At 49.5% G+C, this 27,799-nt stretch overlaps 1 protein-coding gene across 2 annotated transcripts; it reads right to left on the reverse strand.

Annotated features, from left to right (window-relative positions):
- Nucleotides 1-2,271: 2,271 nt before the first annotated feature.
- On the reverse strand, nucleotides 2,272-24,906 carry NSFL1C (NSFL1 cofactor). Of its 2 annotated transcripts, XM_043602711.1 has the most exons (10): nucleotides 24,774-24,906; nucleotides 22,183-22,280; nucleotides 16,034-16,108; nucleotides 14,182-14,187; nucleotides 13,407-13,572; nucleotides 12,699-12,791; nucleotides 11,249-11,358; nucleotides 10,271-10,408; nucleotides 3,710-3,874; nucleotides 2,272-2,673 (listed from the first exon to the last, which is right to left on the reverse strand). In XM_043602711.1, exons 1-10 carry the CDS (start codon nucleotides 24,876-24,878, stop codon nucleotides 2,511-2,513), a joined length of 1,119 nt encoding a protein of 372 aa, XP_043458646.1. In that variant the 5' UTR covers nucleotides 24,879-24,906; the 3' UTR covers nucleotides 2,272-2,510. The 2 variants fall into 2 exon arrangements, with proteins under 2 accessions (XP_043458646.1, XP_043458647.1); XM_043602712.1 differs by lacking the exon at nucleotides 14,182-14,187.
- Between the last annotated feature and the right edge of the window lie 2,893 nt (nucleotides 24,907-27,799).

Genomic DNA, 27,799 nt, shown 5'->3' on the forward strand with positions numbered 1-27,799 from the left:
TAGTTTTTAAGTTTTATTTATTTTTGAGGGGGGAGGGGCAGAGAGAGAGAGAGAGAGAGAGAGAGAGAGAGGGAGGGAGAGAGAGAATCCCCATCAGGCTCCGTATGGTCAGCATGGAGCCCGATGTGGGCTTGAACTCACGAACCGTGAGCTCACGACCTGAGCCAAAACCAAAGTCAGACGCTTAACTGAATGAGCCACCCAGGTGCCCCATCACTTGGTGCTGAATTTTAAACATCGTTCCATCAGGACACGTCCCATGCTTTGCGATACGTCCTTGGCCCGTGTAATGACAGGAGGTTCCCTTACCAACCAACCAATTTTGGCGAGGACTAAAAATACTCCCATAGATGAACGGAATGTCTAGTTGAGAAAGACTGCCCTGCATTCAGACCCCCCAGAACCAGTGGTTATTTGTTTTTAAACCTGTGAAAGCCTATCTGGGTGACTGGACCTTTCCACCTGAGCCACCCAAAACAGAAAACTAGGGCTAAAAACGTCTTTGCCCGGCCCGGATCTGGACCAGGGTGATCCCTGGCTCGGTGGCCATAGTCCCTCTGACCTTGGGCCAGACACCCAGTGTGTCTGAACTGGGGTGGCTGCAACAATTACAACTACGTCAGCTTCCTCACCCACTTCCCAGGGCTGGTTGGGAATCCTAAGAGCCCTTTGTAAACTCTTCTAGATGATGCAGGTTCTAAGTGGTGTTTTGATGATCTCTTTGGGTGTGTGCTCATTCATGCAAGCAGAATTAACGTAAGCAGAGTGTATGCGTGCAGGGCCGGCGACTGGGGGAGGGAGTGTATGTAGAGGGCAGGGTGGTTAAGAGCACGAGCCTTAGAAGCAGACAGCACCTTACCACTTACCGGCTATGTGACTTGGGCTTTAGATTTTGCAGTAGTTATTACACTACTGGGACTACACTTCTTCAGAGCAACCCATTAGAAGCTACCAAACTCCCACTATCCTCATTCTGGTCTTTAACGGGCAGGGGGACGACAATTTAGTTTTTCCAGACCCACACTTAGTTTCCACGGTCACCTCCGTCTGCCGGACACGCTATGGATGTTGCTGTCCCGGCAGGCCCCCTCCGCCAGTGTGGGATGGGGAACACCAAGCCACGTCCCTTTCCTGGGATGGGCACGGGGTGGAACGCCAAGCCCTTCGCTAGCCCTGGCTGGGTGTCGTGTTCTTTGCTCGCCGCAGGCGTAAAGCAGGAAGAGAAAAGCGTGTGCTGATGAGCGCCTGGGAAGAGGGCTGAGGCACATTAGGTTTCAAGACCGGGGGACTTTGAGACAGTGGCGATCCTGTCTGTGGTTCCTCTGATAGGGAGGTGGAAGGACTTCCATCTGAAGACCCCGGCGACCTCCTCTCCCAGCTTCGCACAGGAAGCACACTTACGGGAGGGGGTCTTCACGGGGGAACTACTCCCTGAGTTGCTGCCTGTTGGAAGTCAGCAGGGCAGAGAACTGTGGACGGGACCTGCACACCAAGGCCACGGACACTGCTCTCCCCCTCAAAACGGACTCAGCGGGAGCCTCCTACAAAGGCTAACACCGTAAAAGGGGCTTGTAGCACAGGCAACTCGCCCTTTCTTCACCATCTGATTTGCCCCTTCACCACTAGTGGATAGATAGCTCGGTGACATTTTGATTCTGTTCCTCTTCCGGGCCAAGGCGCCCTAACCCTGCACTCGTGTGGGCTGGTGTGAGCCATTTCCCAGTGAGAGAACACCTGATCTCCCAGGTACAGATCTCTGCACGTGGAGCGACCAAGGCAACGGCAGCGCAGCCGAGAACGTCAGGGTGACAGTCCAGATGAGGGAGAAGGGCTGGGACAGAGAGGCATCACTAGAATCTCAACTGGCCAAGGCCCGGGGAGCTGGAATCTCCCAGCGTCTGAGTGAAAGGAGTGCAGGGAAGTATTCTCACTTGAAGGGCTCTGTGCATCCAGACCTGACCTCACACTCAGGCACCCCTGCTGCTGCCCAGTTGTATCCGGGCAAGAGGCATGTTCTTGTGGGAGCAAGAGGCTGCAGAGCCTCTCTCTACAAGCGCCCGACCCCCTTCCCAGTAATGGGGGAAGCCCACCAGTCCTCTCGGGGCTGGTGGGTGGATGCCAGCAGATGGGTGTCGTGTGCCACAAGCAATGTTTAAGCAGAGACGGTGGAAGGCAGGCTCCTCCCCGCACGCCCTGGAGAGTAGTGTGATTTTAAAGCAATGAAAGCCGGCTTCTGTGGGAGACGTTCCATACAACGTGCTGGTGATATCCTTCCATTTTTTTTGTCATTTTTATTTTTTTCTTTAAAGTCCATTGATCGTCACAAAAACCCAGGAAATGCAACTAAGGAGAAAACAAATGTCCAACCGAGATCTAAGAACCCAGAGCTACGGAGGAGACGTGGCACTGGCCTGCTGGGTGTGCGGGAGGGGGCGGGAGGGGCAGTCCCCGTGGGGCGGCCGGCCAAGGGGGACGCAGGAGGGAGAGGAGGCTGCCGGCCAGGCGGGCGGTTATGTTAACCGCTGCACGATGACGGCGTTGAGCAGGTTGGCTTCCTTCAGGGTCTGGCTCTCGTCAGCCAGCTCTTTGTTCGGGAAGGTAGTCATGAGGACAAAGCTGGTGGCAGCCATGGCCGGTCGGGCGTCCACGATGAAGAGTCGGATGTCGCTGATCCTGGTAGAGCAGGGGGGGGGTGGTGAGTGAGGAGGGGGGTGAGCAGGGCCTGCCTCTGCCGTCCATAGCCCCCCGCCTTCCTTCTCCACAGGGCAGCCAAAGCACTCACGTGGAAGCACGTCAGATCACGGCACTGCCTTGCCTAAAACCCTTCACGACTGCTCCCAGTTTCCGTGGGATAAACACCACCTCCTTACTGTGATCCCAAGCCCTACCTAATTTGACCCCCATGCTCCTTCCCCTTGCTATGTCCCGCCTTCTAGATTTTCCTCATGCTGTGCTTCCTGCCAACATTGGGGTCCCTCGAGGCTCCTCTGCCTGATTCCTGTCCTGTAATCCTAATCAAACCTTTTCAGGACTTAGCCACACGTGACCCCCTGTCAGCACTCAAGGATTGTCAAGCCGTTCCCTGGGCCCCACACGTGCTTCTGGTTTAGTTGGCCTATGCCTAATGAAATATGGATACTGCTATCCTAGAAAAAGGCGTTTGCCAAATACCTAGAATACTGGTTTAACAGTCCTCCCCTAATCTCTGCAATCTCTCCATGCCTCAGTTTCCCCATCTTTCACATGGGGTTGGCAGTTTGCTTTGATCCAGCCCAGATGATCTGAAATAGTACAGCAGGTATTCTAGAATTTTCGAAGGGCAGATCTAGAAGAGACTTACACAGCCCAGTGGTTTTCAGAGATCCCCTGGGGGGAGGGACACCCAATTGGAAGGGAGGCTGGTGCTGTGTCCCCTTCTCCTCTCCATTAACCACAGCAGTTCAGATTTTATTGTTCTGCACTCAGGCTCTGCCATGAAATTTCCTGTGAACACACACTGTGGGGGCTAAAAAGACCCTGAGAAGTCCAGTCCCCTAACTTTATAGGCACGAAGTGAGCAGTCGCTGGCCGCACTTAATAGAAGAGTGGGGACTAGAACCACAGGCTTCAGACCTTCCCATCCCGCTGCCCCCTTCGGGGACCGCATGGAGCGCCCGCTGGTGTTTAGGGAGCCCTCCCCAAGCAAGCGAGGCCAGACGGCGCAAGGCACCTGTGGCTGTGGTTAAACCTCTGCACCAGCCTCCCGCCGTCGGCGAGCCGTATCTGGATGTTTGTGGTGGGCTGAGACTCGTCGATTGAGACGGAAGAGCTGGCTTTGGCTTCGTTCTCTGCCTGTTGGGCTGGAGAGCTGGTATTCAGCACCTGGGGGGCCGTGCTGAGGAGAGAGAAGCCTGTCAGGCCGCACATAGCAACAAGGCCCCTGCAGGAGGGCAATCCCGCCTTGGAGTCAGCCTGAGCACGCGCTGTGTCCGGGACTCTGCTCGCTGCTGTGGCTACAAGGAGTGACTCAGACAAGCCCTGCCTTCGCGGAACCTACAGGCCTGGCAGAAGGCACTCAGGCCCCAAGCTGCAGCTAGCTTCCAAACTCCTGAGTAACCTGGGGCAAGTGACTCACCCCTTCTGCTTCGGTGCCCTCACCTGGACAAAGGCCCGAAGGGAGGAAAGCAGTATGCATGACAGCCTGTGGCGGGACCAGATCAGGATGGGTTTTAGCCTCAACGAGAGAGGCCAAGGGTACTCCAGGTCCGTAGCGGAGGCAGGCCTGACAGCCGGGCAGGTGACTGCCGGGATGCAGGGAACAGTCCAGACTCCTTCCTGGTTATGGAATTGTCAGGCCTGTACCCCCCAGTGCAGCCTTATTCGTGTGCACATTCATCCTCCTGTGTCAACTACCAGAAGAGGACAGAGATTTCCCACAGGTCAACTCAAGCACCCCGCACCACAGGGATTATTTGCACAATATCAACAGGACACGGCGTCTGCTACTGATCTTCCATCAAGTGGACCGGCGTCTGAATGCTCCCATTAGTCGGGCGGCGCTGGGCAAGTTACTCGAGCTCCCTTGGTTTCAACAAGGGTAGTTAACAAAGCTCTTTAACAAAGGTTAAGGCTACCTGACCTGCCTTGCTCAGCTTTTGTGAGGGATGAAGGAGAGAAATACACACAGCGCTAACACACAAAATGTACACAGAACTCCCGATTCTGGACAACTTCTGGAGGCTTCACCCTCTCCTGTAAACACCTATGTGTCCCCCTCCCAGCCTTTCACTGAGCAGCCGCCCTCACCCAGACCCCTGCAGAGAAGAGAGGCCAGGAGGTGGCAGCCTGCCTGTTTCCCCCAAGCTTCGGATTACATCAGTTCCTACACCTCTCCCTCTCCCCTGGATCTTTACAAGCTAAAAATGGTACTCCTAATAAAGCCATCGGAAAGTGCTTTCCCAAGTGTGTTTCCTGAGACCCTAATCCCCTGAGAGATCCCCAGGAAGGCTGTGGAAATGCCACACATCAAACCGGCAGTACCAGAGGCCACTTGCATATTACAGGTCTTGAGAGGCTGTGCGGTTAAGGCAAACTTATTTGACTACCTTGTCCTTTTTTCAAGCTATACTTGTTAAACCTCCTGCATATAGAGTATGTCCTGGAACTCAGTTTGTGAAACACTGCCCTAGAGCATATAACTAGCAAAGAAGAACGGAAAAGTGAACTGTTTTCTGTGACTGTTAAAAAAATGAGGGCTCAGAGAATCACAAAGCAGAGCTCAGGGGAGAACCCAGCTATGAGAGGAGCTGCTCCTTTCTATGCATCAGCCTCTCAGCGGGTGGGACCCAAATGTGGGCCAACGCATGCAGACATCACACCATCACAGACTTCAAGAGATGCTCAGAGACAGTGGAGGGTTCAATATTACACCCGTAACTGCCTAAGACTGACTCTGTTCATTAGTTTTATGGGCATGAGGTCAACTCTCTAATTAGACTATAGACAGCCTGTCTCTCAACTGTTCAAGTAACAATTCCAAGGACAGAACAGGTACTCCGTGAAGCTACTGCCTGCCAGAAAGGGAACTCTCACATCTTCAGTCAGGCTTGCAATGAGAAAGAAGCGAGATGGCCCAGAGAACCAGTTTCACCTAGGGTGGGGGCGGGAGGGAACCAGGAATGACGTTGACTTTGCTCATGCGCTGTCTAGGGGCGGGGCGGGGGTGGGGGGGTGGGGGGAATTGATGTCCACAGCCTCCCGGACTCGTCACAACTGTCCTTTGAGATGGGTGCTGTTTCCATCCTACAGACAGGAAAACAGAAGCACATGCTGTACAGTTTTTCAATTGTTAAAAATTCATGTAATGAACGAGCTTTTTTCCTGTACGTTCTGTGTGTTCCTCCAGCCAGGACTTTGTCAAGTGTCAAACTCTAGGGTTTATTTTAGGAAACTAATATATTAAAACTGCCTTCTCAAACTCCTCCCCGGCTCCCAGAGAGTCTGATACCCCCCTCTCCTACAAGCTGCCTGATGCTCAGCAAGTTAGTGAACATCTGGGCTTCTCAATTTCCTTTTCTGTAACAGGGCAATACTATCTCTACACCTCCGCACCTTTTAGGGCAGGCAGTCCACTAAATGGCAGCCCGTACTACTAAGGAGAGTCACTGTGCTCCTGGAGCCATCGGGTCCCAGCTCTAGCACTCAACTAAACAACAGAGGTGGCTGTGGCCAAGTTACTCAACTTCCCAGGGCTTCACTGTGTGCACGTGCTACACAAGGAACTGTTCTGCCGTGGGGGTTAGCTGACATACCGTGTGCAGGCTGGACACAGACCAGACACTCAGCAAGTCCTCCACACAAGGAGGCAAGTGAGGTTTTGGCTCTCTTCCCAGCACAGCCTCTCACACGGAGCTGGTGCTCATCACCTGAGGGTCAAGGAAAGCCTGATGTGCACACTTGGCCGTGTTGCTTCTGTTTCTCTTGCACACCCTGTGAATCCGGTGAGCTGGGGAAGTGTGAGGGACACGCTGTATGTTTATGATGCACTCATCACCGAGCTGGGCCCCGTGCTGAGTATTTCACATGTAGTAGTTCATTTAATTCTCACAACAGCGGGTGAGGAAGGGATTCATCATCCCCGCTTTATAGATGAGGGAACTGAGGCATAATGGAATTAAGCTACGTGCCCAAGATCCCGGTGTTGATTTGACGCGAAGCCAGGATACAATCCAAGCTGCCTGGCTCTTGTCATACTTTCCCTCCAGGCCTTGGAGTCAGGTAGACCTAGACCTGGATTTCAGGAACACTGTCCCAAGACACAGTTTGCACGTCAATAAAAAGGGAGTTAAATGAAATTTCCCTTGGTTGGGATAACAGCTAAAAATAATGCACCGTACCCAGCAGGTACTAGAAGCACAAATGCCTACGTGGCTATGTAAGAACATCCAGGATGCAATGCAGCGTGGTAGGGAAGAGCAGAGACTGGAGGGAACCATCTCTGCACTGACCAGTAGTGTGACCTGGATGCGATCTGACCTCTTCAAGGCTCAGAGTCCTTATTTCATCCCCTTATTTGGGGGTGAAAACAGGATTAAAGGTGATAACACATGTGAAATGCTTACTACAGTGCTTAGCTAACAGCAGAAAAAACACTCTGTGACTACTGTTTCCTATCACTCTTCAAGGTCCTGCCCTACTTCTATTTGTCTAAATTCTGGACCCGATGCTAGTGCCTGTCCAAGGGCTGTAACTGGAAATCCCCTACAGGCCACTCCCAACCTACGCTGCCCTCAAGGACTGGAGCAGGAGGAACCGCCACACCGGATCTTAACGGCCCTCACACTCGGACAGTAGTAGGTCCAAATTGCTCGTCACGTAGGACAGCCACATGCAGTTGCCCAAAGGAGCTCAGCCCTGGGTCTGGCGCTTCCTGCGCACTGCTCACACTCGAACCACTCCTTTCCAGGGGCGGCCACGCCATCGGCAGCAGCGAAGGCACCTCCCCCGGGGACGGAACGGTCCGATCAGACATCTACAGGAAGTTTCTTTACTGTCTCCCTGCAGACACCATACACCTCACAGGGAAACAGCCTCCCCCAGATGGAGAGCCTGGATCACTGACTGCTCATTTCCTTTGTGGCTGGGAATTAACTGGGCACGAAGGTACTTTGTTGTCACCATTAAGTGCTGACACTTTGTCACCTCTTTACAAAAACGACCACTGCAGAAAGCACGGTGAGTAGCCGAGACTCAACATGGGTAGCAGCAACCGCACACCCCCGGGGCACTCTGGGCGTCTGCTACTCATAACTGAATAAACGCAGCCTTTCTGGACCTTCAGATTAGGTCCCATCCAGACAAACAACTGTAAAACCTAAAACAACAAAGTTTAATACAACTGTAAGAATTTCCTCAAATTTTTGAACTGAGAACAATTTATACATTCAGCTAATTGGAGGAAAAAAACCCAGGACTGACTAATTCTTGAGGCAAACCTGAGAACATTTTCTTAAACTTCTGGCTCTTGATCGTTTTAGTTGACAAGATGACAGTGGAAAACGTTGCAAAATTTATGGGAAAAACTAAAAAAGCTATCCATCTGGTTTAGATTGAAAAGCTAAAACCTCATCTCACTTAGCTATATGAAACTTGTCTTTTGCTCACTTTTCATAGAAAGCCAGCACTGAAATAAAATGAAAATGGAACTGGCAAAGAATATTTATTTAGCTGACAAAACCAAACTGTGTCAACCCTGATTATCAAGATCTGTTTCAACTTGTTGGGTGCATCCTCCACACTAATAAAGCTATTTATTTCCCATCCTGCTAAAACAGACCTCCTTAAATATATTTTAATTTTTTGAGATGTGGAGTCTTGCACAAATCCTATAGACTTCCCAGGAGTAGCATTTCCCATTAGTATCATGAAACCAACCAAGCCCAAGCTACACGGTATTCTGAGTTCTGAGCCAGGAGAGCAATTTGACACCATCTTAAAAATATGAAGACCTTTCAAGACAGCAATATTACTTCTAGCCCAAAATTAAGGGGTATACAAAGATTTAATTAGAGACACTCACTGCAATGTTGTTCTTGAAACTGGCAGCTGTCTAAATGGTTAAAGCAGGGACTAATCAAACTATAGCACATACGTAAGATAGAAAATCATGTGAGCATGACAAATAATATTGCAGAAATACAATTACTGACATAGAATGACAGCCATGCTACTTTCATTAGGCAAAACAGCAAATGATAAAACAGCATGTTTATAAGACTAGAAGGATACTAACCGCATATGTCTGGGTGTTAGGTTTAGGTTTTTTCTTAATCTGTACTTTCTATTATTTAAAAAAAAAAACAAACACATTTTGTTTTAATAACAAAAAAAAAAAAAAAAAAGAAAGAAAAAAGAAAAAAGAAATTACCTATTGCTCTACAAAGTTGAGCACAGATGGCAGGGAAGCCAGACAGGGCCAATCTGAGAACAGCTGTCCTGCACTAACCGACTGGCCCAATGTGGGGGATGAAATGAGAACAGGGTGAACTTACTCTCCTGGTTACGGTAAATCAATCTACTAGAGACCACTCTAACGTCCTGAGCTATTATCTTTGCTCTTGATAAGGCACGAATGGCCGACGGGAGTCTCCTAGAGCCCCCACCCAAAGCTCAAAGGCAGAGCTACTGGCAGACCACACTCCGGATCTCTGCCGACAGGGATGAGGGGAGACGGGCAGTGCCTAGCTCAAGAGCTGCCAGATCGGGCTCAGAGAGGGTGCTTGCTGTGCAGGTGTGGGAAGGAATGCCAATCACAAGGCCTCGGTTCCAGTCCTGGCTCCACCACATACCAGCTATATACCCAAGGATAACCCTTAGGGTCCAAGAACCTCAGCTTTCCTTCTGTAAAGTAACGAATGTACTTGCAGGGAGGGTCACTATTCCCTGCATGCGTCTTCTGCACACAGTTCTCTCTGGAGAATACTGACCAAGTGACCCATCACACAGAGACGAGTGGGCTTCTGAGAGAAGGAAGCCTGCTTCTGGGTGGGCCAAGGTCTGGTGGGAGAACTCTGCCTATTAGAGGCAACAGTGACTTCAACCGATCAGATCCCATCAGGAGTCTAAATGGAAGATGGAGACAGTGGCAGAGGACACAGGGCAGAAAAAGGCACAGGAGGTGACAGTGAGTGTCATGCAGGGCCAAAGTAGTAGAGACAAGAGCTGCAGTAATGGTGGAGAGCAGCCGGCACAGGGCAACGATGTCCCCGAGCTTCCCTGGATCCTGAACAATGCTGCCGCAAGGCTGCAAGTCTGGCTGGGCAGAAGAGTCAGAGATTTCTTATCCCTCTGCATCCCCATTTCAGGTGACTCCTGAGAACACATGTGTCTGTCCTGGCCTTAAGCTACGAAGGAGACCACTGCTGCCACGAACGTGCTAGATTACGGAGTCAAAACAGCAACGTGTTACCCTTTGTGCTCGCACTGACTGTGCACTGTGGGGCAGTGCTCTGCGCTCCTCACAATGATTAAGGAGTAAGGACCCTCAGTTCCATTTTACGCTTGAGCAAACTGAGGCTATGTAGTCCAAGGTCATATGGCTAGAAAATGAAGAGATTTTAAACTCAGGTCGTTTAACGCCAAAATCCACGTTCTCCACACTTTTCCGCCCCTAAAGATAAAATCCGCAGTGCTCGGAAATGGCAAAGAGCTACGTGCACGGTAATGGTACCCAGGGTCTGGGGGGCCTGGCGCAGTGACCGGCACGTCCCACTTCCACCTGTGCTGCTCTTACCTGCCCAGTTTCTGACCCTCGCCAGTGAAGGCTTTGAAGGCTCCCTTGGGCTTCACAAAGTCCTCATCCCGATGGTCCTCCATGTCCAAATTCACCTGCCCGCCATGAGCTAACCTCCGCAGCTCTGCTGGCACCTCCCTGCAAGAGAAAAGGCAATGCTGGGTCCACATGGAGCGGCACGGGAACAGCAGTGATGGGTGCGAGGGGAGGAGAAACGCTGTAGTTCCAAATGTGAAAATCACTGGGTCTCCCCAGGGCGCGGCTACCTTAGTGGCGATGGTCTGCCTCCTGCTGGCTTCTCACCTGCTCAAAGTCATGGCTGAGACCTCTATCTTATCTGGTCACTTGGTTCTGCCCCAGGCCCAAAAGGGAATAACAGACACACAAGGTTTTAGATCTGTGAATCTGTCAAATTCACTTAAAATTTTTACTTTTTAAAAATTTTTTAAATTTCTTAAATGTCTGTGTATTTTTGAGAGAGAGAGAGAGAGAGAGAGCGCGAGAGCAAGAGCAGAGGAGGGGCAGAGAGAGAGGAGGAAAGAGGATCCAAAGTAGGCTCTGCGCTGACAGAAGCGAGCCTGATGTGGGACTCGAACTCACGAACCATAAGATCATGACCTGAGCCAAAGATGGATGCTTAACTGACTGATCCAACCAGTCACCCCCAAATTTACTTCTTTCTAAAAAAAAATTTTTTTTTAGGTTTTTATTTTTGATAGAGAGAGACAGAGCACAAGTGGCAGAGGGGCAGAGACAGAGGGAGACACAGAATCCAAAGCAGGCTCCAGGCTCTGAGCCGTCAACGCAGAGCCGGACGCAGGGCTCGAACCATGATATCATCACCTGAACCGAAGTCAGACGCCCAACCAACTGAACCACCCAGGTGTCCCCCAAATTTACTTCTTAAATCAGCCTCTGCATTCTTATCTGCCATTCTACTCACTAACATGGAACCCAGAGGAGGGCTCTTCTGCTCACCCTCTGCGGATAGACTCCAGAAACTGGGCATTGGACGGGTCTTGGTAGCTTCTGAGTTCACCATTGTCCAGGCTGAACCCACTCTTCCAGAGCTTCAACACTACGTGAACCTGTGACAATAGGAGGTAAGCAGTCCATACATTATCAGGGAGCTGGCAAGCACATCAATGTGTGCAGTAGTAACACCGATCTGTGTTAGCAGGTTTTTACCATTTTACTGTGTCATTATCCAAACGCAGAAAGACAACATCACACACACTCACGCACATACACACACACGCGTGCACGCATGCACAAGGAAATCAATCAACAACCAAGTATTAACTTAAAATAAAAAGGTGATATGGCAATAGGTTAAGAGCATGGGTTTTGATTTAAGCAGACCTGGGTGTGTATCTTGATTTTGCACTCACTACCTAAATGGCTCTGAGTAAGTGACTAAATCAAATCTGTGGCTTATCTGTAGGGTTGCCAGTGTGCCTGGCATGTAGCTCGTGCTCAACTAAACTGCCATGGCAAATTTACTCATGGGATTACTTTGCAGTCATTAAAAATGATTATCTGCAATTTGTGTTAACTCCCTAGACATTTTCACAGAAAACGGTCCAGGTTACAAACCAACATATTAGCAGCTGCCTCAGGTGGATACAATTTTAATTTTCTTCTTGACTTCATTTTGGAATAAACCCAAAATGATTAAAAACAAATATATTATAAAAATATAATGTCCCAAGGCCAAACATCTGTTTAGGGCATAATATTAAATTTTAAAACCTCACAATTATCTATATAGTCTGAGACACTGATTGGAGAGGGACCCTATGCACAGGAAAAAAAGGGTTGGACAATAGTAAATTTTTTCAAAGTTGTGCTTTGGGTGGACTGAAGCTCTTTTTTTGTTGTTTATTAAGAAAATTTTTTTTAATGTTCATTTATTTTTGGAAGAGAGAGAGAGACAGAGCATGAGCAGGGGAGAGGCAGAGAGAAAGGGAGACACAGAATCCGAAGCAGGCTCCAGGCTCCGAGCTGTCAGCACAGAGCCCGACGCGGGGCTCGAACTCACAAACCACGAGATCATGACCTGAGCCGAAGTCAGACGCTCAACCGACAGAGCCACCCAGGCGCCCCTGAAGACTAAGTTCTTTAGCCATGTCTGCACCACCAGAAAACCTCAGAATCATGATCCCTCCGCCCAACATTCATGGAATCCTCAGAAAACTCCTTCGTTTGCCCACCCCCTCTGCTCACTCCTTCTCTTGAGTGCCCCTGCCCAGCCAGGTGAGAGCTGACTTTTGTTGTCAAGTAAGCCTCTCCACTCCTGGCCCACAGTGATGGCACTGCCTCTTCCTTTCCAGAGGCTGCTGGTTCACACATAACATGTGACCCATCCCTTCTGAAAACTGGCAGAACACGCTTTGAGCTCCCCTAAGGAAGGTAGATGCGCACTCACATCCTGGCCGGAATGCCGCCTCCTTTCTCCCGCCACATAGGCAGACTCTTCCTCTGGTGCTGCCCCAAGGCGATAGCCACCCCCTGCAAAAGGCTGTAAAAGACACGTTGATAAACACTTGAGGTGTGGGGCCCTCAGATACAATGATCTTACCTACTAGGTGCACCTTCTCTGGTACTGAACTCACAGCTACAGGGCCAAGCAGTACGGTAGATGAATTAAGTGCCCAGGAATGGTGAGAAGTGGAAGGGGGGTGGGGAGGGGCTGCATGGCTAAAGGGAACAGCTGCTACTAAGCTCTACTTAATCATGGCCACGTAGGAATCTGGGTGCAAGATAATAGCAAAGACTTTCTGACATTCCCAAAGAAGACAGAAATCTAGAATTTACGTAACACATTAATTCAATTCACTACAATTCAATTAAAACAAAATAAAGCAAAATACTAAATAAGTCAAGTTGGTTTAGGCCAAATAAAACATGTCTGCAGGACCTGTTCCAGCCCATAGGCTTGAAAGTTGCCCCAAATCTTGATCTCATGTTACAAGGTGAGAGAAAGTGCACCGCTCTTCTGGATACAAGAGCAAGTGAGCAATAAAAGAAAAGACGAAACAAAAACAAATTCAGTCACTACTGGGATGAGGAAGGGCTCCTCCCAGTCTCCAGAACCAGAGTCCTGTGGACACAGACAATGATCCCCTGTGCTCACTCTCGGTTTACTGGTTTCTCCGGGACTCTTGGTCACTCGTTCCACAGCCACAGCTCCATGCTCCTTGGCACCTTTAAAGAGATCATCCACCAGCTCGTTGGGACTTTTCTTCCTGGGAGGGCCAACAATCTGCTGTCCACTTCTTTCTGAGCCCCCAGCATAAAACCTGTGCAGAAAATACATGTCTAACACTAAACACACTTGGAAAACATGAATAGAGCACATGCCACACTCCGGGCTGGGTGCTAGGCACACTGAGGCAATAATGGGTGCAACGCCCATATTCAAGGAATTTACCGTCTAGTTGGGGAAACATGTAAGCAGGCAGGCAGGCATAATGCAGTGTGAACAGCAATGGAGGTCAGTAAGGGATGCTCTGGAGCACTGAGCTATGGAGGACAATCAAGGCTTCCTAGAAGAATGTCTTCTGGGCTGAATCTTGAGGATGAGGACGAGGACAAGTTTATCAGGTGAAGAAACCAGGGAAGGGCATTCCAGGCATGCACGACAGCATGCCAGCTCCAGAAAGAGTCCCAGCTGGGAATTATTCATCCAGGGGCCGGCACCTTTCTAGGAGATAGCAACTGTGGTCACAGTCAGAAGCAGCTACCACTAACAGCTCTGGGTTAATAGTGGCAGTGGCGTCGTTAGTACAAGCAGCCAGGCTCCAGTGTCGGCCCTGCTGCTGAGTGACCCCGGGCAAGCCAGTGCATTGCCCTGCATGTCATTTTCCGTATCTTTGAAATAGGAGGGAAGGACCACATGCCCTACCTACCTGCTCCTTAAGTCAGGGCCATGAGGTTCAAATCAGCGGATGTATGCAAAAGAATAAGCAGAGTAATGCACACATGTAAGGTGGTGTGATACAGCACCGAGAGCTCACCCGAGCCTCGCCTCACCTCGCTATTCTTGTGACGTACACCGGGGGCAATGAGAAGAGGGCACTGAAGAAGGTCAGGGAAAGCTAAATGCCAGCCCCAACATACCCACACCAGGCTCTGCAATGGGCCAAGCACAGCTTGAGATGGAGTTAGCAGTTTTTACGCCGGTTCTGAAAACCAGTACTCACGCAGCCTGGCTCATCACTCCTATTCACTGCCAGGTCAACAGCATGTCGCTAAGTGGGGACATTGAGAACCTACAAAATTAGTCTCAGCCTTCTATTTCCTGACATTCCCCACTGAATGCAAGGCAAGCCACAGGCCTTGACAAGGATGACAGCACCAATGTCATCAGGTCTGAAATGCTGAGGGGCCGAGGAGGTAATCAGGATGTGAAATAAAGGAAGGTCATCACCTGGAGGATGTGACAGGACAGGAAAAGGAGGCAGCGGCCATTTAGGAGTTGGGCATTCACATACTTGATGGCATTGCCTTTCACTCAAGGAGTGTAAAACTCTGAACCTTGAATGTATCTAAAAAGAAGGCTGTGAGGCAGTGTAAAGGTCACTATATGGATGAAACAGAGAATAGAACACATGTAATTTCTCAGCCCACTTCCCAAAGAGTGACCATGATGAGATAATTACATTTCTATAATGGTTACTGTAATGTTCCTTAGGAATGTCTGACAGACCGAGGCAGGGCCCATGGGGAACTAAAACCCGTGAAATGAGGCTGCAGATGAAGTTCTGCTCGGTGGTCTTTATCATAGAATCTCAAAGCCTTGGCTTGTGAACTGAGAGCGTGTAATCAAGTGCTTAAAAATATTCACTCCCTTGTCCCTTTCATGCCTAGAAACTCCACTAAGAAAAATAATCTGAAATGCAGTCAAAGATTAATACACAGAGATGTTCAAAGCACTGATATTTAGTGGTAAAAAAACTGTAAACAACTTAAATGTTGGACAACCCATTTGATGAGTTATTATAGTTGTTGAAAACACTAACGAAGAATCTTAATGGCACGGAGAAGTACTGAATATATAGCCTTAATCCAATAAAACCAAGACACAAAATTACCTGACCAACACCATGTAAAATACAATACAAAGCACAGTTATATATAGAACACTGAACAGACCTATGCCAAAATGTTAACTCCAGTTACCAAAAGGTGGATGAGTGTCCTATTTTTTTCAGTACACTATTCTGTTTTTTCTACAATGGGCACTATTTTTATTATAACATTCATAATGGTTAAAAACAGACAGACAGTATATATATGTGTGTGTGTGTGTGTGTGTGTGTTGGAGAAAAAACACATTGATAAGCTTTTACTCTGTTCATTATGCGATATACTGCCTTTTTAATTAAGAAAAAGCTAGAAAAATATACACCCAAAATGCTGATACCTGGTTAGCACTAGGTTGCAGTATAAAGAACAACTTTTTTGCTTTTTATCAGTTTGTTTCCCTTCCCTTAATACTCCTCAACAAATATGTATTAATAGTTAAAAATAGAAAAACAAACCCAAACACCCCAAAAGAAAGAAAATAGTAACAGGGGAAAGGGATCACTTCTAAGCTACAGGGAGTGGGAGACTGTTTCTAGGATATAACCCACCTAGACTAGCCCACAGTAGTAATGGCTAATGAGAACTGAGCATATTATCCTTTTGGGTCCTTCTAGATGATTTACACATTATCATGAACTTTCCTGTGGACTGTGCCCCCTAACAAAGACTCACCTCTGGCCCTCCTCTTCCTCCTCCTCTTCGTCTTGGTCATGAATGAGGTCTCTGAAGGATGTCACCCTATTATCGCTGGAGACACAGAAAGGAGCAAAATGACCTCAGGGAGAACTAAAAGTAACTCCCGTTATCAGCTGCTAAGGAGTTGAAAACATAGGGATTAGATATTTTTGGTGGGGCAGAAGAGGATCTATGTGAAAGAGGGTTAGCCTTTCTAAGTCTAAATGCAAAATAACGTGGCATTTACTTCTTCAAAGTCCACAGGACTACTAATAAATTAAAAAGGGCTATCATGAAATAAAATGGAGTCCCAATTTAAGCTCTCCTAGGGGGAGGAGAGGGCAAGAGTTTGGGGTGTGTACTAATTTAAAAACCTACTCTTTTCATCATTTAATTTTTATTTATTTATTTTACAGATTTTTATTTTATTTTTTTTCAAAAAATTTTTTAAACGTTTATTTATTTTTGAGACAGAAAGAGAGCATGAACAGGGGAGGGGCAGAGAGAGAGGGAGACACAGAATCTGAAACAGGCTCCAGGCTCTGAGCTGTCAGCACAGAGCCCATTGTGGGGCTTGAACCCATGGAGCGTGAGATCATGACCTGAGCCGAAGTCGGACACTTAACCGACCAAGCCACCCAGGCGCCCCAGATTTTTATTTTTTTAAAAGTAATCTCATACCCAATGAGGGTCTTGAACCTACAATCCTGAGATCAAGAGTCACAGGCTCCACCAACTGAGCCAGCCAGGCAGCCCTCATCATTTAATTTTTAAATACTGAGGGATGCTTATGTGTTAGGCACTGAACTGGATACTAGGTCTACAAAGATGATCAGACCTAGTTCTTTTTTTTTTTTTTTTTTTTTTAACTTTATTTCTTTATTTTGAGAGAGAGTGTATATACACCCCGGGGAGGGACAGAGAGGGGGAGAGAGAATCCCAAGCAGGCTCTGTGCTGTCAGTGCACAGCCTGATGCGGGTCTCAAACTCCTGAACCGTGAGGTCATGACCTGAGCCGAAATGAACAGTCAAATGCTCAACCACTGAGCCACCCAGGCGCCCCCAAAGTTCTTATTCTTGAGTTGCTTATAGGCTCATTGTGGCCCCTGGGCCAGGAAACCCTCTGCTAAATGGGGGCTGGGGCACATGGGATGTGTGGGTACAGAATGTCCTATCCCTCATGGGGTGGGGATGGGGGAACATCGAGACAAGTTTCCCAGCAAAATGGACATTTGGACTGAGTGCTGAAGAATGAGGACTGTCAGGTGGATAAAGGGCAAGGGCTGGTGGGAGAAGGGGGGCAGCAGCGCACTGCAAGAAAGAGGTATATGCACACACGCAGAGTAACACAGTCGAGGAAGGGTGAGCTATCAACAAGTGAAAAGGAAATGATTATGTGGGTGGAGGCCTCTGCTTCTGCTGTAGGCTAGTCAAGAAAGAGTAGGCTAGTCAAGAAAGAGTCTTTATTGGTGTTTAGGAAAAAAGCAGAGCTGTGTGTGGGGTTGGAGAGGGTACACTAAAAACGGGCGTGAGAAGGGTCACCTTCCTCTTCTGACATTGTTTTACACTGCCACTTTTTTCCTAGCTTAGACTGTCCTCAAGGAACTTAGTTTCTCAAGGAGGAGGCATTTGATAAAAACACTTTTGGTATTTCTTAGAGTAAGAAGGTAACGTCTCTATAAGAAGAAGGGGAATACAGGTCTAGTGAGGCTAGACCAAGAAGCCTCGAGGAGTTATTTTCTAGAGAAAAGCTGCAGATCCGCCTTGAAGATTTATACCAAAGAGATAATCAGAGGACAGAACAAGGCTTTGAAGTTGCATCGACTAGAAATGAGAGAACAAAGACCAATTAATGTAGCAAATACACTCCCTGCTTGAGTTAACTGAGGCAATCTCCTGGGCATTCCTGGATACTCTACGACATGGTTCAAAAGGATCCAAGTGACAGATGTGCACCAGTGCCCCAAAGGCTAATTCCACTCATTAACCTTCCCAGGGGGAGTTTTCCACAGATGCTCGGCCTAGCATCCGTGGGAAAAAAGCCCCCCCCCCCCCCCCCGCCCCACTGTTAACACCTTCAAATACACACACATACACATGCTTGAGCAAACCACTTGCTCTGCCTACAGGTTTTTCTCCAAAAAACCTTACATCCGGACTCTGACACAGACTCTGGTGTCCACATACCCGGTTCTGATCCCAACTGAGCCTCCCACCCTGGGATCCTGGGCATGCTAGCGAAGCGCTCTAAGTTTTCCCATTCCCAAGTGAAAATGAGGACAATCACAGCACCAACCCCACGGTGCAGCACATTTCAAGTGCTGTGCTCGAGCAGTGGTTCTCCCAGTGCCGGTCCTTAGACCGAGCGCATGAGCATTACTGGAGAGACTGTTAGAAATGCCAATCCCCAGGCCTGCCTTAGAGCTCCTGAGTCAGAAACTCGGGGAAGAGTGCCTGGCACCCTGCGTCTGAAGCGCTCTCCAATTGTGCCGCACACGCTCAGATCTGAGAGCCGCTGTGGAGTAGCGCTCGGAGAGTTGCCTTATAGCATGAACGTCAAGGGGACACCACCAATTTTAGAACACTTTGTCCTGTGTCCTCCACAAAGTGGCAAAATGTCTCAGAAATTTCAGCACCCAGACTCTATCTCCCAGGTACCCTGGCACCCTGAAGTGCCACAAAAGTCCTTTGTCAGATCCGTTTTCCACAGTGATGGAAATGCTGTACCTGTGCTGTCTAGTACGGAAGTCACGGTCACATGTGACCTATGGAATATTTGAAATGTGATTAGCATAAATAACTGAATGTTCGTTTTATTTAATTTTAAATAATCTAAACAGCCACATGAGGCTATTGGCTCCCACACTGGATAGCACAGTTTTAGAGAATCAGAAAATGGCAGCCCCAGACATCCTCAGAAAGCACAGTTTAGTTGGGAGAAGAAGAAGAAAAGGAAGAAACTCACCGCTACCTCTTGCTGTGCTAGGTACAGGGGTGGGAGGAGCTGGACAGGGAGTAGCGTGTGGCAGAAGCAGCTCCGGATTTACACAGACTTGGCCTTGGATCTGCCATACCAGCAGCTGGGAGTTACTCAATCTTTGTAAGACCCAGCACCCTGACCTGTGAACTGACAAGAACCCTACCTACTTCTAAAGGTGTTGAGGCATGACAACGTAGGTAAGAGTATCTGGCAGAGCCAGACAGATGGTGGGTGCTCCTGAAATCCCAGTTCTCCCACTTCCAGGAACTTATAATTTACTGAGGGACAAAAAGTTAAATATCAGAAGAGTTCAAGACAGCCCACGAGTGATGTCACTGAGTAGTATGTGGATATGGGTCAAAGTGAACAAATCATAGGTGGCCTGGATTCCTGAGGAACGGGACGGGACTGTGGCACGTTGCCCACGGGCTGGGGATGATGCTCTCGACAGAGAAGGCGGGCACACAGCTAGGCCTAGAAGGACCCACGGGGTTTGGACAGGTAGAAGGCAAGACAGCAGGCACATCCAGTCAGGTGAGAGGCTCAAACAGAAGCAGGAGAACCAAAAAGGAGGTCAAATTAAGACACCAAAGAGATCGGTTTGGTTGGAATAAGGATGTGAGAAACGAGGGTAAGACTAGGAAGGTAGGCTCAGGGCTCACTCGGGAGGACGCTGCATGTCCACGAAGGGGACGCTGGAAACAGAAACAGACCTGCATTTAAATCCTTGTTTTACTCACTGTGCATCTTGGGAAGATGCCCAGCTTTAGTATTTTCATCTGTAAAATGGCTACAGGGACAATACCCACACACAGGGTTGTAGTGAGGACTAAAGAGATGTACATGTAAAGGCTTAACCCAGTGCACGGCACCTGGCAAGTGCTCAATAAATGACAGCTGTTACTATCGAGGAGTTTAGACTATCTTGTAGCAGTGTTAACCTCTTATGCCCCATAGACCTTGGAAAATCTGTTAAAAGCTATGGATATCCTTGCCAGAAAAGACACACACACAATCTGGCCGGTGGTTTCAGGTAATTTATAAACCTTCTCACAACCGTTGCAGACTTATCCTGGGGGTTCAGGGCCTCCACATTAAGAACCCCCTTCTAGAATCAGAGCAGGACCCTGCTAATTGAGTGTGGCTCCAAGGAATGGTGAGGACACGAAAGAGTACTTGATGAGGATGGTGGGGGGTGGGGTGGAGTAGGGCGAGCCGGGGGCAGGCTAAGTGTCCTGCAACAGGTCAGTTGGGGTGGGGGCGGAGGCAGGTCCACACAGAACTCCTCTGAGGCGCTACTGTAAAGCATGGCTTCTCCTGAGAGTGCACTCAGTGCTTTCCTTCCAGACAAGGACAATGACATCAAACCATGCCCTTCCTCTCTTTCTTGGCTTCCCCGAAGCAACAAAGCAAGACATCCAGGCCTGCATGTGCCTCGGTCTTAACATTAAACTCTATTTCCTCGATTGCTTTACTAGTAGGTCTACTTTTCAATCTACGAATTTGTTGTGGAAAGAGCCAGGGAACACATAAAAAAGAATGAGGAAGACAAAAATGGATGCTGATAATAAAAACATGACAACAGCAGCAGCTAATATGTATTATGTTCGAAGTGCTTCGTAAGTTATGAATTCATTTAATCTCCCCATGGTAGACACTGCTATTGTTCCCATTTGATAGGTGAGGAAAAGCGAGGGACTGAGATGCTCAGTAAACTGTTCAAGGTCTCAAAGCTCCCAGGTAGCAGAGCTGGGACTGGAATGCAGGCAGTCAGGCTCACAGGCCTATGCTCTGATGAACCACGGTCTTGACAGGACTTTGGGGCTACTAGAGGAGCGAGATGTGAACATCTCACCAGAGGCCCCTCTCTGTGTGTCTGACACGCTGATGTCCCACCAGTAACCTGGGGGGCCTGTAAAAGACTCATACCCAGGAAATCAGCTATCTTCCTAACAACCACGTTCCAGGCAGTAACGTCCAGATGAGCCATCACCCACACCTTACAGGTCAGCCCCTGTGAATTAAAAGATCAACTGCCTACTACTACCTCTTTTCTCTGGACGTGGGAGAGAGGGAAACAAGTTAAGGAAGCAACAAAATCTGGTCTGGGATTAGAGTTCCTTCTTCAGAGGGAAGAAATGTAGTTTAAAGCTTGGATGCCTTTAGAGAGAAACAAAATTTACCATTTCACTGTCAAACACTCCATCTGTATTCTGGGGCTGATTTAAAAAAAAAACCACACAAATTTTCCTCGTGAAAACGTATACCAGAGAGTAGAGACAAATCAGGCTGGAGCAGAGAGGGAAGCTGTGGTTCAGACACCTTTGTAGTAAGAGGCCCTGCCTGTCTCCTGGAGTTCAGCACTGTCTTACTCTGCAGATCATAGCAGCGGTCCGCCATGGGAACCCTGCAGCCAGGTGTCTGGGATAGGGGATGCAAACGGGATCATGAAGGTCAACTCTGGTTCACCGAATAAGGTCTCCCTCATCAATCTGGGGAAGAGTGGGCAACACAGGTTTATTTTCTCTAAGACTTCTTAATAGGGTAATGAAAATTACCTACCAAAAATATCAAAAGAGCCCTTCTAAAGTTATCTAATCTTTTCCATCTACAGCACCTCAGAGAGGAAGTCCTTTGCTTTCTACTTAAAAACTTCCAGAGGGGGTGCCTGGGTGGCTCAGCCGGTTAAGTGTCTGACTTCCGCTCAGGTAACAATCTCACCACTCGTGGGTTCGAGCCTCATGTTGGGCTCTGTGCTGACAGCTCAGGCAGCCTGCCTTAGATTGTGTGTCTCCCTCTCTTTCTGTCCCCTCCCCCACTCACTCTCCCTCGCTCTCTCAAAAAGAAATAAGCATTTAAAAAAACTTCCAGAGATGGAGAGTCACTCCTCACATTCATAAATACAAGACTCTCAAACATCTTCAGAGTAGGTTCCATGGATTCCCCCAGGCCTGGACCATAAACCACACTCCACCTGAGTGTGTCGTCCACCTCTCTATAGGAAAGGAGCAAATCTTATGAGGTACTAATTCCCACCAGTTAGTATAACTTTCTCACTGCAATCTATTGGCTCATATCTCCAGGCCTGAACCCTCCATCAAGTCAGGAAATTGCTCCTCACTGCTGGAAGCACACCCGTGTAGCAGTAATTGAAGTTGGCCCTTACCTGGGGGCTGTGCCTCTGGACACTGAACTGGGGGTTGCCTGCGAAATGGTCACAATGTCTTCGTCCCCTCCATCCTCATAAAAGCTTGCTAGGGCGATCTGAAACAGAGAGGTAGTAACCTGGGTTCTTAAACAGGCCTTCGTCTGACATATTTCCTTTGAGTGCAAAAAAGCAAAGTCACGAAGGTATGGCCCACACTTACGAGATGGTCTGTATCTGGGGACCATGGAAAATGAGATCAAAAGGTAGCAGCCCGGGGCACCTGGGCGGCTCACTTCTGCTCAGGTCGTGATCTCGCTGTCGTGAATTCAAACTCCACATAGGGCTCACTGCTGTCAGTGCAGAGCCAGCTTCAGATCCTCTCTCCCCTCTCCCTCTCTGCCCCTCCCCAGCTTGTGCCCTCTCAAAAATAAATGAACATTAAAAAAAAAAAAAAAGTAGCAGCCCAACTATTTCTCCTCATATCACCTGAAACGAATTCCATATCCTAAGGGGAATAGAAGGCAAGAAGGCAGGCCGGGATGGAGACACTCCTCATTCTCACATTACCAGGAAAGGTGGTCCAGTGAAAGCAGCGTACATTTATTGAGCATTTATTTATGTGCCACAACGTTCTGAGCATTAACTCTACATGTGTTAACTTATTTAACCCTCAAAGAACTCTATGTAATTATTATCATTGTCTCATTTTATAGTGGATATGGAGACACTGAGAAAAATATTGCCCAAAGTTAAACAGTGCGTAAGGAGAGGAGCCAGGTTCCAAGCCAGGCAGTCTGCTCAGGCCCCTACTCTCAGCTTTTACAGGACGACCAGGAGTCAGGAACGGTGAGGTCAGTTCAGATGGCTATTGTTGCTTTCCCACTGAGGCCCAGTTTCCTCATCTATCCAACAGGGACATCTGGCCCACCAACCCTGCACGATGAATGAGAGGACCCATTAGCGTTTATGCACAGGCATGTCTTAGCTCTATACATGCAGAAGGTCTACGGGAGTCTTTTGGCCATTTGCGAGTGTTTCTCTCGCTGACTCAATGGTGAAGTATTTAATCACTCTGTACAAAGATACGAGCACCTAGGTCTATGCAGATGAAAGAGGCGTGGTTCCTGTCCTCAAGATCACCAGCCTTATAGGAGGCAGTATGCTGTCATAGGACACGCACTGAACTGGTATGGGGGTGGGGGAAGGGGGGCCTACATTCAAGTCCTGGCCCTGCCAGGCAAGTCATGTCGAACGTGGGAGCCTCATATTCCCTACCTGTAGTGTGAGGAGACGCACTGAATGACCCGACAAGTGTGTGACGTTAGTCTAGGCTTTCCAGGCTGCCTTGCACAGGAACTTCACACTGTGTGTGTGTGTGCGCGTCCACATGCACGCATACAGGCGCGATGCTGTACCTAACTCTTTTACTTTGGGGAAGCAATTTAAATGGGTGAAGTCAGCCCCAATTCAGATCCCAACCTCACTACTTACTGGCTGTGGACCTTGGGCATGTCACTTGCCCTCTGAGCCTCCCATTCCTCATCTATACAACGGAGCTGGTTAGTCTTCTTTACCTCAATGTTGCTAGGATTAAACACATCATCACATGTAAAGTGCCTGGCCCTTGGTGGTTCAGAGCTTGGGCTCTGGAATCGGACTGAACTGAGTTCTAATGCTATTGTTCCCACTTGGTAACTAGCGAGGCCTCACGCAAGTCACTTAACCTCCCTAATCCTCAGCTGCAAAATGCAAAGATTAAATAACTTCCGGCACGGAAAGCAGTTAGAACAGCACCTGGCTCCACGATAAGGATTCAAGAAATCACTAATCATCATCACCTGCCTAAGACACAGGCTGGCCAATGCCATTTACGCCATTCTTTCTACAATTAATTGCCGAGCGTCTACGATGAGCCAGGACCTGCGCTCGGCACTGGGGATTCAACAGTTTACAAAAACCCCTCCCTCGTGTAGCTCATCTTCATGACTTAGCTAACAAACATTTAATGAATACTTAATACGTGCCAGCGAACTAGACGATAAACTCCTCGAGACTCCCACTGTACAGATGAGCTAAGACAGACATTGACACAGGCCCCAAGCTGGCGCCACCACCTCGGAGGCAGTTTCTCCCAGCAATTTAGGTAGGAGGGGGCGTGGGCCAACTGCGGGGCTGGGCTTCTCCCTCTACCGGCTGCCGGGGCGGCGGAAATGGAAATGAACGACCCCCTCGGCCTCACCGCAGCTCACCCCAGGACCCGGTCCTTCCCACCGGCCAGGCCCTCAGCCGAGCCTCGGCGCGGCCGCCACGCCCCCAGCTCCCTTCTCCACGCGGGTCGCGGCAGCGCCCGAAGTCTCGCTGACCCCGCCAGCGGGCGAGGCAGAGGCGGGTGCCAGGGCCCGCAGAGCAGGGCCGGGGCTGGCACGCCTTTTCCCACTCCCAGGCCGAGCCGGCGACGCGTGGCAAGCGGCCCCGGGACCCCGAGGCCTGGGTCGGGCCGCAGCCCGGCGGGATGACTGTGCGCTTCGGCCACCGCCGGCTTGGTGCGCCAGACGCCCGCGTCCCGCAGCCCCCCGGCCGGCCCAACGCACCCGGCCCCGCGCCGCTACCTGCAGGTCCCAGCCGGCCGATTCGAGGAAGAAGCGGGCCCGGTCCTCCTCGGCCCCAGTCACCGCCACGAACTCCCTCAGCGCGTCCTGCCGCTCCGCCGCCATCTTCGCTCTGTGCGCCGCCCGAAGCGCTCCGCCCGCCGCCGCACAGCCTCAGCCCCGCAGCCGCGTTCCGCCCACCGGTCGACCCGGCCCAGCCGAGCGGCGCCCGCCCGCAGGCCCCGCCCCATGCGGTGCCTCACGCAAAGTCCTCCGTGCGGGAAACTCCCCCGGCTCCGCGCCCTCTGGCGGCCGCGGCGCGGACTTGCAGCCTAAGGACGGGGTTGGAAGCCCCGCGGAGGATGTGCGGCGGCGGGGCGGATCTCCACGCCTTCGTGGAATAAGAGATCTCCCAAGGAGTCCGATTCACAATTATTCATTGGCTCATCCCTTCATTTTATTCACTTATGGATTCGTTCATTCACTTACTTGTTTCCGTATTTACCGAGTACCCTGGTGCTCTTCCAGGGTTGGGGATAGGCAGGAGCAAAATAAAGTCCCTGCCCTCTGGTCCACATACTAGGCAAATAGATCTGGAGCAACAGGTTATTCTCTGCTCCCAACGCTTCGTGCCACCCCATCTCACTCCGCCTACCAGACACAATCTCATGGCCTGCAAGACCCATGTGAAACGTGCCAGCCTCTCCGTCTCATCGCCCAGGCTTTCCACTAAATTCCTCTGTTTCAGGCACACTCCCTTCTTGCTGCTTTCTCGGTGTGCCAGGCGTGCATTTTCATCAGAGGCTTGCCATCCGCGACTCCCTTTTCCTGGAACGCTTTTCCTTTGCTCGTGTGCAAGGTGCTCTCCCACTTTCTTCAGACTTCTGCGCCGAGGGCACCTTCTGAGATACAATCTCGTGTTTTGGGCCCGCAGCTCCTTTGCCCTCTTGCCTCTTGGCCCCGGGCCTGGGATTCTCTTCTCTTTTCCTTCCCTTTGTCAGCCTCTGCACACCCCCTCCTCTTAGTTTAGATATTCCCTCTTCAAGGAGGCCTTTCTACAGGCCTGGGTTCCATCAGACATCCTTGTGCATGCCCTGTGAGGCCATGTCAAGTGCCAGCCTTCCCCAAAGGCCACCATCCCTGTGACAGCAGAGGCTCTGGCTGTCTCCAGCATGATATGGCTTATCAGCATGCACTCTGGACTGAGCCTGGGGTTGAAGCCCAGATATTCCTGCTTGCATGATCTTGGGTATATTACGTTTCCAAGCTTCCGTGTCTTGATAAATGAAGCTCCTTGCAGTAAGTGAAGCTCCTTACAGTCCTTCAGAGGGATGTGTGAGGATGCAGGGTGCACTGCTCAGAGTAATGCTTGACACTTTCTAAGCCCTCTGCTTAGCTGTCATTTTATCTCCTGTGATCTGCAGTTGCTGGCACTAAATAGCCACTTAATAATCCTTTGCTGAATTAATGAAGGAGTGCATGAATGAAATTCAGGGTCAAGGAGGCAGACCCCTGATGAGTGTTGAGCTGACTGTGGTATGTGATCCAATTCCAGTAAATAAAACTTTTCCTTTTCCATAAAACAGATGCTTTCACGGCGGGGAGAAACGGCCTGAGCCCTCGGACCCATAAACGTGCCTTCCCCAAGTGTAGCGGCTGCAAAGACATTGTCCTCAGTATTCATCATGGTTGCGACTAGGCTCTCCCAGACAAGCCGGGTGGCCAGGCCAGGCCTCTGCCCTCTCTGGGCTTCAGGGCCTACTTTTATTTTTTATTTTTATTTCAACGCTTTTATTTATTTTTGGGACATTGAGAGACAGAGCATGAACGGGGGAGGGGCAGAGAGAGAGGGAGACACAGAATCGGAAACAGGCTCCAAGCCATCAGCCCAGAGCCCGACGCGGGACTCGAACTCACGGACCGCGAGATCGTGACCTGGCCGAAGTCGGACGCTTAACCGACTGCGCCACCCAGGCGCCCCCAGGGCCTACTTTTAAAGAGGGGGTATGGGAGCTGGGCCGGCCTGGCATTCAAAGCCTTCTCTGACCCACCTCGCCCCCTTTTAAAAATTTTATTTATTTATTTATTTATTTAGAGAGAGGGAGAGAGAGACAGAGCATAAGTGGGGGAGGGCCAGAGAGAGAGAGAGAGAGATACAGAATCCGAAGCAGGCTCCAGGCTCTGAGCTATCAGCACAGAGCCCGCTGTGGGGCTCGAACTCATGAACCATGAAATCGTGACCTGAGCTGAAGCCGGATGCTCAACTGACCGAGCCACCCAGGCACCCTACCCCTTTTTCATAAAAAATATTTCCTATTGCCCCTTTATACCTTCAGTGGAATTCATAGATAATAAAACTGACCTATACATATTGAAAAAATCAACATCATGCCCTAACTGGTGAGATAAAGAGGAAGTAATTTGGAATAAAATGATCTGTATTTCAATTCTCAGGTATAAATGAATCAGGTGCTTGACTCCACGTACAGGGCTGTTTTATGTGTAATTAAAATATTGTAAATGTGTTGCTTACAAAGTAAGTGGGTGAAAATAAAGTTATTTTTGAAAAATGTTTGTTTATTTATTTTGAGAGAGACAGAGCCTGAGCAGGGGAAGGGCAGAGGGAGAGAGAGAGGGAGAGGGAAAGAGAGAGAGAGAGAGAGAGAGAGAGAGAGAGAGAGAGAGAGAGAGAGAGAGAATGAGAATGCCAAGCAGGGTGCATACTGTCGGCACAGAGCCCGACGCGGGGCTCGAACTCACAGACCGAGAGATCATGACCTGAGCCAAAGTCGGACACTTAACCGACGGAGCCACCCAGGTGCCCCAAGTTCAGGTTATTAAAAGCAGGTTTTCAGGGGCACCTGGGTGGCTCAGTTGGTTGGGCGTCCGGCTCTTGATTTCAGCTCAGGTCATGATCTCATGGTGCAGGGGATCGATGAGCCTGCTTGGAATTTTCTCTCCCTCTCTCTGCCCTTCCCCCCATGTGTGCACGCATGCGTGCCTTCTCTCTCTCTCAAAATAAATAAAAATAAATAAATAAAAACATT

This window comes from Prionailurus bengalensis, chromosome A3, assembly GCF_016509475.1.
Source record: "Prionailurus bengalensis isolate Pbe53 chromosome A3, Fcat_Pben_1.1_paternal_pri, whole genome shotgun sequence".
Classification (NCBI taxonomy): domain Eukaryota; kingdom Metazoa; phylum Chordata; class Mammalia; order Carnivora; family Felidae; genus Prionailurus; species Prionailurus bengalensis.

What these genes read in the sequence shown, in the direction of transcription:
- NSFL1C (XM_043602711.1), bottom strand. Translation starts at nt 24,878, where the DNA reads ATGGCGGCGGAGCGGCAGGACGCGCTGAGGGAGTTCGTGGCGGTGACT. An exon ending in GAGAAACCAGTAAACCGAGA is followed by an intron (nt 12,792 to 13,406) that starts GTGAGCACAGGG and finishes TGTCTTTTACAG; the next exon opens with CCTTTTGCAGGGGGTGGCTA. An exon ending in CTGGAGTCTATCCGCAGAGG is followed by an intron (nt 10,409 to 11,248) that starts GTGAGCAGAAGA and finishes TTTCTCTTGCAG; the next exon opens with GGAGGTGCCAGCAGAGCTGC.